Below are 13,552 nucleotides of genomic sequence, written 5' to 3'. Positions count from 1 at the left end.
ACTTGGCAGACAAGCAGAGGTACAAAGAAGGTGCTGTGTTGAGCCTGGAGTTAACTTTCTGCTGGGATTCCTCATTAAAAGTTGTGGTGAGATGTACAACTTACTTCTGCATTTTTAGAAGGAGTTGAATGTATTATGCATTTTTTAACCAGTATGATTGACTCTGGGGAACTTGATCAGTGAAGAAACTGCAGACTCACAGCAGCAGACATTAAGGACTGTGTGCTAGTTTGTCTACCTTTTACTGAGGATGGCTGAGAGAAACTTGAAGACCCAAACATGATTTTGTCCAATGTTTGGCATTATTCACCAGGTTATAAATCTGTATTTTGCAGTGAAGGCACATATGAAATATAAACATGCTTTATTTTCAGAATCTTGACACAATTTTGATAAATTAATGGCTTCAAAATAAATAAAAAGAAACATTTAAGATTAGTCTTTCCCAGTGGTGCTGCCAAGACCAAGAAGGATCATTTTCCTACCCTGTATGAGGAACTTGCCATCATTACTGAACCCAGTGAAGCATGGAATCCTCCTTAGTTTAGTACTTCATAGCTAAATTGAAGTACTTACTAGCTAAATGAAGTGTGTATGCATTCCAAATGTTTTAGGTATAATGCATGTTTTCTTTCTTTCCTTTTACCAGCTCACTGTCCCCAGACCTGCTGGCATTCACAACAGACTTCCCCCCCCCCCCCCCAAGTCTTTTGTCCCTATATGGTTATCTATATTAGGAGTATTAGTAAATCAGGCTTCCTTGGTTTAGGAAATATGATCTAAAATTGCTTTTAAAGAGGAAGCTAAGAGGAAAGAGAACTTTAATCAGCAGGGTTTGTACTTCATAGAACACCTACTACTTTGCCAATATAAATTAAACAAGAAGGTGCATGAGATGCATCAAAGCATAATTTGAAGTATATGATTAGTGTATGCATGGATAGTGTATGCATGGAAATCAAGACAAAGAAAACTGACATCTAGATCTGTGTCAGTTAAAGTCTACTTTTGTGAGAAGGAGAAGCATGAAATCTAAACAGCCTACCCAAAATTGAACACGCTTGTTCCCTGTTGTTATAAAAAGTGAAGTTGTCTTCTTCCCAAAATTATCAGATTCATGACTTGTAATCTTTCGGATTCATGTTGAAAGCAGATGACATTGGTACACTCCCTTAAAATTCCTCTTTTTAATTTAAAAAAACAGAAATAAAAACCCAAAAACCAAAAAAAAACCCCCAAACAAACACAAACCCCTGAAGGGAGCTAACTGTAAATCTGAGGTTAGGCAGTTCTCGAAGATTTCCTGTGCAATAATCTTTTCTTGTTTTCATGCTCACCTTTTTTGTGTTTTGCAGAGATGCGATAGTAACATCCAGAAATTGGAAGTTCAGACACTGTGGTTTTTACTACCCTAAGAGATTTTTACTGTTCAATAGCATAAGGCCTTTCATAGATAAGGGAAAGTATGGCTTTAAGGAATACATTACCATAGCAATGTTTACTTGGTCTCTGCATTTGCCGTGCTCTCTGAATGGGGAGTTTTGTACTGGATGAGAGGAGCCATGCAGTCTCAGACAGGAGCCCAAAGAAGCAGTGTTGAACTCAGTAGATGAAAGGCTGAAGCACTTTGCATTCTCCTTGTTACGTCAGCCTGGCCAGATGAATTTGGAGAGGAAACCATGCAAGAATAATTTAGGTGTCTTTTTTTTTCATTTCACTTGTGACAATGTCAGTGGAGAAATTACTTTGTTCATCCCAAACAAACATCCCATACTCCAACACCCTTTACCAGCCCATAGGAATCTCCTCATATCATATGAAATCACTTTATAGATGTTAGGGCTATAAGCATCCCAAATAATCTTGACTGTGATATAGGCAAGTGATTTTCTTGTTACCCTGTAGCCAGGACTTCACAATCATTTATATTTGCTAGGCTTTGTGTGCCTGTCCACGCCTCATTAATTACAAATCATTGTGGGATGGTTCCATTGGCTGGGAGGAGCGAGGGGTTTTTTTTTTTTACAAATAGGAAAATACCTAAGTGAAGAAAACATCTAAAATCTGTTTTCTGCATCTGAACTCACCTGAGGAGCTATCTGAACTGACATACCATAAACAATGTTGATTTTCATTCAACGGAATTTAAAATCAGAATGAACTTGCATCTGCTTCCCATGCTGTTTCTCTGTTTTCTCATAATATTCTGCCTGTTACACTGAACTTGCTGTTCTCTTTGGTCAGACCAAAGCCCCCTCTTCTGCAAAGGTGGAGTCTTCATCCCAAATATGAAAGATACGCAGAGCTGCATTTAAACACATTATGGATTTAGTGAAGCACCTGTAGTCTTTCAAAACATTAGCCTACTATGCACTTTGTTGCATAAACATTTTACAGAGGAGATAGATTACTGAACAACCTTAGCCTTTGATATAATTAGTACCAGTAAAATGGTACTAAAAATTCTAATTAATGTCCTTTGTGATACTGGAGGAATTTCTAATGCAGTATCTCACCACTGTAATTGCAACCAGTGAGATTCCTTAAAAAAAAAAACAAAAAGAAGAAAGTTTTCATTAGGTTAGTTTTAAACATGTTAGTAACCTGCTCCAGCACAGACTGCTGTTGCTTGACAGCGTGTGGCAGGGCAGAAAGGGCAGGGTGCTCCCTTCTGTGGTGAGGTGAGGCTAGACTGGTAGGTTCAGAGTAAATGAAAGATGGAACTCCTTAGCTCAGGTTGTTCTGGATGCAAAAAGGGGCTTAAGGGAAGACCGAACAAGTTCTTGAAGACTAAATCAATCAATCCATTATTAAATATGAAGAGTAGCCCCCAACCCCCAAACATATGCTTAATTTACAAATCGTTGGAGGCTAGGAAATTATTCTTGGAGAGCTACTATATATGCTTGCTTTACTTCCCTAAGCATCTTGTAATTCTTTTGTATGGACAATAAGCCAGTTTAGATAGATCTTTAATCTGTTAAGGCATCCTTATGTTCTTATATCTTAAGAGGACACAGCCCATAGACATTTACTCTTCATAGTTTTTTCCATGGTGCATTTAGTCAAGGTGGGATGTACTGATCAAGTAACTTCCTACTTCTGGGAAAAACAGTCCAGCCCATCCCAGCATTTTTTTTCTTTCCTATTCCTGGGCATATGTTCTTGCTGATTCCCTTGCACTACTTCTAGCTTTAATCCAACCCTTCAGTGAGTTGGTTAAGTGCATTAAACACAGTAACTAATGTGTTTGGGCAACTGAATAAAGTCTGAAACCTAAAAAACCTACATTTGTGTGTGAACAGCTAAATTTGCTTACTGTAACAGCACTCACAATTCCATTTACTGTACTGGCTCATAAATGGAAAGAGAAGCTTGAGCACCAAGATTACATGCTGAACATCAGGCAGGCATCTTGCTGCTAAGGATGGCTGTTCTGGGCATCTCAATCACAGCAGTAAGTGCTTAAGAAACTTCAGAGGCATGCGGTGGGGAGAGGGGGGGCAGTTGGTGAGGTTTAGATACTTCAAGGGTTGGACATCCAATAGATGGGGAGAGAAGAGGGGGGGAAATTCAGCTTCAAATTTTGGACATGCTGTGTCATTCCCATCTTGGATGTAGCCCTAATAAAACTTAAGGGTCCTAGGGTGTCCAAGAATGCTTCTGTTTTCAGTTGGTTTAGGGCAGTAAGATGTACGGGTAACTTCCAGTGTCATGTTTATCCCAGCCATTTCGGTTTGACTGCCATACTTTTTTTCCTTATTTTAGTTCTATTACTTTTACTTAATATAAAATCTTTTACCTTCCTCTGGAAATATAACTAAAACCTGCATGTTTTTCTCCTTCACAGTTGAAAACCTTTGATATGCCAACTTCTTCCTCTTATTGTCATTACACCCAGTTCTTCCTTTCTGGAACCAACCAACTAAACCTATGGAGTTTATTTCACTAGTTCAGTCTTCCCCTAGTGTAGTTTCTGCTGTATTGTACCTGTCTTTACATTTCCTTGCTGTTTCTTCCAACTTTGTTCATCAGTTTGTAAATTACTTGTTTTCCATTGCACAAGACTTTATGCCTGCTTTTATTCTACTCTTTCTCTCCCTGTTGAAACATTTTGTATTTTCTTCTAAACTGCCCACAGAATGTTTTCATCCATGCCATCTTTGAAGCTCAGCGCTCACCTCCTTGTTGCGCAGGGCTGTCCAAAGCCCACTGAAATAAAGACGCAGCCCTTTTGTCATTTCACAGCCCGTTAGTTGAGCCCTCCCAATCAAACCCATTGATTTCTTTAAGTTCCTTCAAATCCTTGATCAAGCATTCACCTATCAGTGAGAATTGATCCAAGGGAGGCTGGTGTACATTAAAATAGATTTTCAATGCTTCGAAGCTTTGACTGTAATCTGTGTTTTGTAAACATATTAAATGTTTGACACATGACTGTATTAAATCTTTCTTGGAGCAGAGACGTTGTCCTGCAATTCTGAGTAAACTGAAGTCTGCAGTGGTGTTTATAGAGAAATAAAGGTTTGTCATCTTTGTGGAAGAGGTTTTGGGTTTGGTTTTTTTTCTTTTTAATAGTAACAGCATTTATAAAAAGAACATTTATGGTAAACAAGACAATGGAAGTGTGTTGCCAAGTCCAGACTTTGTAGTGCATGTTTGCTGAGTGAAACCCATTTTTCCTCTGTACAGATGGAGTTTTAGTAACAGCATTGTTCCGTGTTGTAAATAAGCGTGTTTGTATTTGGCTGCGTGGCATGTCCTGCCTTGTAAATATAGCAAGCCAAACATGAAAAGTTTTCTCCTAGGAGAAAAAAATTGCATTAAAATTTGTTGTAGCAGACGAGATTGAAAGCTTGCCATGAATGTGAGAAAGAGATTCGGAGGTGAACAGAATATTTGAAGTGTCTGGAATACTGCTGTGGCAAGAGAATGTTAATCTGACGTTGTCTGGGCAGGAGGCAGCCCTCGGAGCTGACACATTCCTTGGGGCCCTGCTGCAAACTGAGCTGCCAGCACAATGTTTACAGCAAGATGCAGGGCCAGGATGGTCTGTATACATGAACTGTGCCCGCCTGCCATGCAGACAGCACGTGCCAAATATACTCTTCTAATTAAAAGCAGTCTTAGTGTTGTATTTAATCTTGACAGTATTCAACAGGTGGATCATACTAACATATTAGTAAGCACACAGATGTATGAAATGTCCATATACATTGTGACAGTGTTTATCAGGCTTATTTTAACTCCAAAATGTGACTGTAATTTATAAGCAACTGAAATGTCAGCATTTGAAGCAGAAATATTTTAATGTGTTTACTCCAAAGTAAATAAGGCTGTATATATATGTATTTTAAATTAAAACACACTCGTGTAGACACAGTGTCCGTTGTGTTTTAATGACTGCTGTTACAAATAAGTACTGTATCCATCATGAAAAGATGGTTTCATCCAAATCTTGTTTGACAGATAGTAGCTGAGTTTATGTTGCTCTTGTATCATGATTTCACAGAATGTAACAGCATGTTATTTGTCTTCAACTTCTCTCCCTCCCCCCAGATAGTGGTGGTACCAAAGGGGAAAGGCTGAATGCCAGACTAAAAGCTTTTCCTGAAACAAGTGAACCCTATGAAAGCAGCGTCTGTAAAGAAATAGGTAAGTGGGCATCTTACACGTTCTTACTTTAGTGGCCCTTAAAGAGAGGGGAGATGGAAAAAAGAAGTTATTGGAAGAGCATGTAAAATTAGACAGTTAGAAAAACATTTTCCTTGTGAAATAAATGTGAAGAGTGGCTTTAGCTTCATTGTTTAGAGCTCACTATAAAGTAATTGTAAATATTAAGAAATGTGGCCCATGTAAATATTTATTACTTTTGATACGTCTGCTGCCAGTTCTTGTGGTTCTGCAGTTAGAAGTTCTTCACTAAGATTGAATTTTCAAAGGGGTGTAAAAATCCAAATCTATGTGGAATGTAGTACTTCCTAAAATGCCCTTCCTTAACCAACTCATCAGTCCTGCTTCTCCATGCGCTTTTCCCAAGTCTTTTTCTCACTTGATGACTGTAGTAAGATAAAGAGAAAGTTATCTTTAAGAAAGAAGCTCCTATCACTAGCACTCAGGTACTTTGCTCCTGGGGCATGCCTGCCCAGTTATCCTGAATGCGGAATCTTCTGTTCATACCCTCTTTCTGGTCTGCATATCAAAGACAGATGTGTAATGCTAAACCCCACCCTTGTATTTGATTGTGTATGTTTGAAACAAAGCTAAAATTACTTGTAGGTAACTGTTTCAAATGTATTTATTTAAACCCTAGATGTCTCCTACATAGATCCACTTGGCCCACAAGCAGAAAGACCAAAAACTGCTGCAAGAAAAAGAGCTGAGGAAGATGACTTTGCTGATGAAGAACTAGGAGAGGATATGCTTCCAGAGTAGCATATGGTCCACTCATAACTTTTTATCCTTTTAAAATTTTTAGCAAAAACACTTTGATCCATGATGACCTGGATTTTGATAAAATCTTTGTGAAACCCTTTGGATATATGGTATCTTATATTAAACACATGGATTTGAAGTCGCGATGTCTTTTATAATTGATTTTTGATTTTTAAATAATGCTGAGGTTATTTCACTCGTGCGTAACAACTACACAGTTACTCAAACTCATTGCAAGCTGTACCAAATTTGTAAAGCTTTCGCTTTCAGAGATATGTCCAGTGATAGTAGGAAACACAGCAGCCTCTAAAATTTCGCCTTTCAGTGTGAAATACCTCAAAGCAATGTTATAAGGCTGAAAGTCCCATATCCTTCATCCAAAGCCAGAATTTATTCAAGGCTTGCAAATTGACTTTCTGAAAATGTTGGATATGACCTTGGTCATCTTTAAGGCCCCATTTCAGCAAAGCACTTAATACTGACGCTGAAGAAAGCATCTTAATTTTAGACTATGCTTGCCTGAACTAGGGCCATTTTGCAGTCTCGTGGCAACCTGCTGGGTATTTTTGCAGTTACAAAGATGAGGTTTCATTTTTTATTAATTTTGAATGGTCCGAGTGGCAGGATTTCAGTCTAGTTTGTTCAGTATTGCTAATTAGATTAGATTGTGAATCTGATGTTGAGGGTTGTGGCCCTGGCTACATAGAGGTAGTAGAGGCTTTCTACAGCCTCAGTTGAGTATGTGCAAAGATGTTAGTTACAGAAATCATTATTTGGCTTATGAACGGAACAAGTTTGATCTGCAGTCATTGAGACATGTTAAATAGTAACATGGGATACCTGATTTATATAACTTTTCAGAAATACAAATATTACTCAGGTGTTCAGAATTTCCTAGTAATTACTTGCCAAACAGGTACGCTCGGGTGGCAGGGGCTTGTTTTTAAAACACTGGTGAGAATTTGGTGCAATAGTTGGACTTTGGTTGTCCTGCTTTGAAATGTTAAGGATTCAGTCATCTGAGATATCCAATGCTCGTTCTCAGCATTGGTGCTTAGACTGTTTCCCAATTAGTGACACTGGAAAGTTCTCATTGTACCTTCAAGAAATGGTCTTTTCAGGTTTTAAAAGCATCTGCCTGGTCTCCTAAGATGTCTCTGCAAGTGGTCAGAACTACTTCTGTATTGGCAAATTGTAGGAATGTAGTTCTGTGGGGTTTTTTGGTATAGGTAATAAACTGCTTTATATGTAATGTGTTTCCCATGATACTGGTGCAGCACTTGGCCTAGGACTGCACCAGCTTCCACTTGGTGGTGTAAGCAGAGCACATTCAGCGTTTGGCTGAAGAACTTGAATACCACCCTGCATCGCTGACATGCCAGGCCGGAGCAGTCTTTAGCTTTTTGACTCTGTTCAACTCAGCTGGGGAGACCTGCCATGTCTTTTAGAATGAGAAATACAGAAATGCATTGCCTCTCTTGTCTCTGGTGAGTCCCCAGTTTCACTGCAGACTTTACCATTTTACTTTTTTCCCTATCCTTGACAGTAGCCCAAGCCCAGGGCACACCTGTCAACACAGAAACTAGGTACTGTTGTCAGCTGGGTATATTCTGGGTCCACTGCAGAGCCAGCAAGAACTTGCTGTCTCTGGCACTGGGCAGCCATGACCTCTCCTCACTGAGGCTACCACTGCAGCCCCACCGCTGCCAAAACCTCAGCACTGACACCCAGTAAAACAGTGTGTATTTTGAATATTTGCAAGGAAATATCAGCCAGAAAGACAAAGGAGGAGAGATGGAAAGGCAATCAAGCTGCACAATTCTCGAAGGACTCAGGCAGACAACCTTATGGTCACACTTCAGATCCAGCTTTCTCTTGCCTGTTCTTCAGTGCTGCCCTGTGTGCTGCTCTGGCCATGGGATGACATGTTTCTGGATATCACAGTAGCTCTTTTCTGTCAGGTTTACAGTCTTGGAAGACCTGGACCTCCAGGATGCAATGTGCCAAGCAGGAGGGAGCACTTTCAGCTACTGACTGCAGTGGAACAAGGTATCTGACTAATCACACTGGGAGAAAGTATTTGGGACCATGGGAGGGAGCACAGATAAACCTGTGAAACAGCACGAAAGAGGACAGACATGGTACTGTAATGGTCTTCTGACACATAACCCTTTGAGTAGAGCATCTAATCAAACATGGCAGTCGCACAGACACATCCATTCAGTGGTATGAGTTACGAATTTGGGATATGGTTCATGACTTGTCTATAGGAGTGTTTCTACAGGCTATCATGGAGATTTTGATCAGCAGCGGTTTTTTGGTTGGGTTTGCCCAGAAGCCTAACTGTACATTATATAAAATTCTGTGTGTTTGTTACAAACAGAATTGCACTTTTGTTCCACTCCTGCACAAACTTTTAGGAACTTCTGGAACATGCCGTTTCCTATAGCATGAGGATCTGATTATATCATGCTCTGGGTTATGATGTACTTGCACGTTATTTTGCAAGCACAGTTGAGCTTGTTCTAAACTGACAGAAAGCCATGTGATCCAGCTCCAACACTGGCATAATAAGCCCTGCTGACAGTCAAAATGATTTAGCCCAAGTTCATCTCCTTCAAAACCATGTTTACTATGGCCGCATCTTTACTAGAGTTGCAACATTGCCAGGGCAGGCCCAGAGCAGAGGAGCCAATGTGTAACCATCCATACTGTACGACCTGTAGCACACTCCCCAGTACAGTTCTGGCCTGTGACTATTAGCAATCTCCCAGACAACTCCCTTGCATGACCCAAAGATTCACCTGGGCCAGTAACCATTGTTCGTAAGCAGCTTCAGCGCAGCCTCCTCCTCCTGCTGTGTGAGACCTTCTGTGTGAGGGAACGCAGTATGGGACATCCCACCTGTACTCAAGGCTGGAGAGTGATCTCTTGTAAGGACTAATACAACTGAAACCTCTTCATGAGAAAGAAGCTGTGTGTGTGTCCAAAGTGCTATGTCAGCACGTTGTTGGAGGGCTTCAAGCTTTTTTGGTAGGTGAATACATCTGCATGATTCTGGCAGCTCAGGCCTCAGAGGAAGTGTGGCCATGCCAGTGGAGTGGTGTGTCCAAAATAATTGCCTGGGTTGCGTGTGATGATTGCACTATGTTGATGAGATGACCCTGCCCCCATCCTGGGGGTAGCTTGCTTGGCATTTAGCTCAGGTACAATGTGCGTTGTGTTCCCTCCTGCCATGTAGGATACTTGCAGTCTAAATAATTCTACCTTTGCTCCAGAAATTCAAGCAGAATGGGAATTAGTTAGGTTTGGTTGAGCAAAACAGACTCCGTCTCCAGAAGCCACACTGCATGTATGTGCTTCCAGCACCATTTAAGCCCTGATTTTGTGTTTATCATTCTGGAATTAGTAGTAAAATTCCTGAAAAAAGCGTTGGCAAATGCAACAGGACTGCTATTATATGCATTTATTTATATTTTTATCTTGGAGGGAAGCAGTATTAAACCTAGGAAAATGCTAATCCTCTTGAGGAACTGACTCATGAGCTATTTTAGATTGCATTATCATGAAAAATTTATCAGTCACAATATTAAACAGTCCTCAGTTGACCTCTCAGACCTGGGGTATTCTGTAAGTCTTCTTCAGGGTATGCTGGATCCAGTTAGATGCAAAGGGATCTTTTTCTTCGCATGTATGAAAAATGTCTCTTTGTACAGTAATGACCCTTTGAGTCACTGTCATTTTACAAAACATAAATTCAGTTTCCTTGGATAAAGGCGGAAAGTAATCCCAGCAATTCTGTCCCTTGAGACAGACATTTGTCTTCTTGATTCTCTCTAGAGTCTTCTAGGTCTATTACTGCTTCAAAAGTGGATGGGGAAAAATTCCTTTGAGAATAGCCTCTTAGACCAGAGGCTGTGAACACTAGTCAGTTACCCCGGTGATGAGCAACTTGGCAGCATAAATAGCCAAATATAAATGATTACCTGGGTAGCAGTTTGTTTATTTCTAAACAAGCCTAACTCCATAGTATCAAAGCATTCTTATTCATATATTACATGTTTCACACTGGACATCCTTCACTACACACTGCATAACTCATTACTTTCAAAACAAAGCTATTGTAGAGTAACATGGAAATTAAAAGCTGTACAAAGAAAGGGTAAATAGTTCTAAGAGTCCTATGATGGACTGTTTCTCTTCTTGGTTCCTTTGAAAGTGTAGTATGAGGCCATAAGAAATCTATCTAATTTCCTAAGCTTTAATTGTTCTTTATTTCAAAGGCTCAGATGCTTAGCTTTTCAATAGAAAGGCTGTTTTTAACCTGTTTGCTCCTCAGTTTCCACCTTTGCAAAATTAAGGTCATTAAGGACTCTCCACTTTGCAAGAATTCAATTTTGCAAAGCTAAATTGCCTAAGAGCTGTAAAATATGCTGGGATCCTGCTGTACAAGATGCTGTCCTGTGGAAGCTGCAAAGCAGTATTACAATGCTCATAAATGCAGAGAAGAGGGAATGGGAACAGAATCAGCAGTTTGGGTGACAGGTTATCTGCAAACAGAATGTGAGGGAAAAGGACATCTTTGGGGAGTAATTTAATTCTCTGTCTGAAGATTTATACCTGCTGGTGATGCCAGCTGAATGTTCCATACAACAATATGAGTTGTTCATCTTGTTCATTTGATGATTTTAAAATGTTTTTCACATCATCATTTCAGATAAAGATGGGATCTTGTTAATGTACACGCTGCTGTAGCAGGGTGGGGATGAACAATTGGAATATGCCAGTTTAGGGCAATAGTATCACTGCTGTGACAAGCACATTACTGTGGCATGATTCATAATGCTTGTCACGAAATGTGCTTTATTTATGTGTGAACCACAGTATCTGGAACTGGCTGTCATGCCAGGTAGCTGTGGAAGACAACCACCCCAACCAAGAGAAAGTCCTGACAAGGTTGCTTGTTGGTGTCTGGGAAGGACTACATTCCTGCTGTCAGAAATGGCAACTACATGCCATAAACTCGCATCTGAAACAACATGGTCACCCCTGTTGTGGCGAGGGCTTCCTGCTCTGAGGCCCTTGTAGGGCTGACAAGAGGGGATGGCTGGTGTCAAGAAATGGCCATGAGCTGATCACAGAGTGCATGAAAACGAGTGGATCATGCTTTACAAAACAGCACTCGGTGCCATTACAAAATCGCAAAGAGTCACATCCTTCGGTCAGCAGGACCAGGCAGGACGCAGTCTGTGGGCTCCATATGGACCTTGCCACTGGGCCAGCTGTTGTGAAGGGCATAGGAGGGATGTTCTGTGCTCTGTCACGGGAATTTTCACATGAGGCCATCAAAGGAAAACATCTCACGGGCTTGTCTGTTTTCTCTTAGAAAGAGAAATTCCCAATAGATTCACGTAAAGGTGCATATGGCTGCTATTCTGAATTTATTGATTGAAATATAATATATTGCATCAAATCCAGGACAGACTTTTTATTATGAAAGATTTTTTTTCCCAGTATTTCATTATACAGGTATCTTAAACCCTCTCAAATTCTAAGAAAATTATAAATCAAAGTCAATGACAATGATACTGGTACTTTTTAGTAATATCTTAGTAACTTCTCAAGTCATGGAAGAACCTATGTTTTGCCAAAGTGTAAAAGTGTATTTTTTAGGATTCAGATGTCTTTGCCATGAGAACTGGCATAGTGCTCTTTCAAATCCCATGTAATGGAATCTCATTTGCTGCCCTTCTGTGATTCTTACTGTTATTTGAATCCATGAGACTGCTAATCAGACAATACGATGCAACTAATGTACAGACACATAATGCAATACATTCAGGGTCTCTGGCACAACCCACAAAAATAAGCATCTGTAGTACTCTGGGCCATAAAAGATGTGGTCCACTTGAAATCATTTGCACTAAAACCAGCCTTTAGAATTTATTAATTGAATCAAATATTTCACAGAATCACAGAATGGTTTGGGTTGGAGGGGACCTTGAAGGTCATCCAGTTCCAATCCCCTGTCACAGGCAGGGGCACCTTCCACTAGATCAGGTTGCTGCAAGCCCCGTCTAACCTGGCCTTGAACACTGCCAGGAATGGGGCAGCCACAGCTTCTCTGGGCACCCTGTGCCAGGGTCTCACCACCCTCACAGGCAAGAACTTCTTCCTTATATCTAAACTAAATGTCTCAATAGAGAAGCCCTGCATACCCATTGAGCCATTTAGTGTGGGGATAGTTAAATATGAAAATACTAATCAGGAATAAGGGAAAACAGCTTCCTAAGTTATACAAGGACTGTGAAACCCCAGCTTGGTACCATAGAAATACAGGACATCAGTTTCACAGACCAGGCTGGAATTAAAACAGAATGACCTGGCATTCATCATGAGATGAAGTGACTTGATTTCATTGTTTCTGAAAAGTCATTAAGTTGAGTCTAACTGTGACTTTTAGCAGCTCTGGTGCCATATGCATCACAGGTCAGTATCACTCATGACTGGTATCTTAACCTAGAACTGTATGGGATTTGAATCAGGTTTCAACTCTGAGGAAGGACTTTGTTTAAAATCGAATTCAGAACTCTCTTTTGCAGTTGTATCCTCAGGAAACAGACTGCGGCAAGGCGGCTGTCCATTTAGCCCAGTCCAGGCTCACCCCTGAGCTCTGCGCTGCACCTGGTCTTCTGTTACTTCAGCATCTTAGAGTGCCTGTAAACCAGCACAGAATGGACAGAGAAGTCATCAGAGGTGAGATCTCGTTTAGATACATACAATACAAGTTTCTCACCTTCTGAAGTAGGCTTCGTTTTTAGGCGGCAGAGAGCGACACTGTGGTGGGTGCCTGCTGTAGGCCCCCTCAGCAGGAAGAAGGAGTGAATGCGGCCTTGTACAGACAGCTCGACGTTGCCTCGTGTTCGCCAGCCTGTGTCCTCCTGCGGGACTTCAACCACCCCTCCGTCTACCTGGAGAAACAACACAGCAGGGCTGCTTCTGGAGAACCAGACCAGAGGTGCTTCCTGGAGCTGGGCATGTCTGCGATCCCAACCCCCTAACAAGGGATGGTGCCAGTTTCGCCACAGTGACCAAAACAGCCCGGACTGCAGCAGTC

General features: G+C 40.8%; 1 protein-coding gene across 2 annotated transcripts in view; it reads left to right on the top strand.

The window, feature by feature from the left end:
• Positions 1-6,579, top strand: part of IFT88 (intraflagellar transport 88) — a 44,880-nt gene extending 38,301 nt beyond the window's left edge. For both annotated transcript variants that reach the window (XM_030477928.1, XM_030477929.1), the window contains exons 25-26: positions 5,560-5,655; positions 6,314-6,579. In XM_030477928.1, the coding sequence (XP_030333788.1) occupies positions 5,560-5,655; positions 6,314-6,435 (218 nt within the window). In that variant the 3' untranslated portion in view covers positions 6,436-6,579. The remainder of the gene's footprint in view (positions 1-5,559; positions 5,656-6,313) is intronic.
• The last annotated feature ends 6,973 nt before the right edge of the window (positions 6,580-13,552 follow it).

Source organism: Strigops habroptila, chromosome 2 (genome assembly GCF_004027225.2).
Source record: "Strigops habroptila isolate Jane chromosome 2, bStrHab1.2.pri, whole genome shotgun sequence".
Taxonomy (NCBI): domain Eukaryota; kingdom Metazoa; phylum Chordata; class Aves; order Psittaciformes; family Psittacidae; genus Strigops; species Strigops habroptila.
This window is presented reverse-complemented; position numbering and strand designations above follow the sequence as displayed.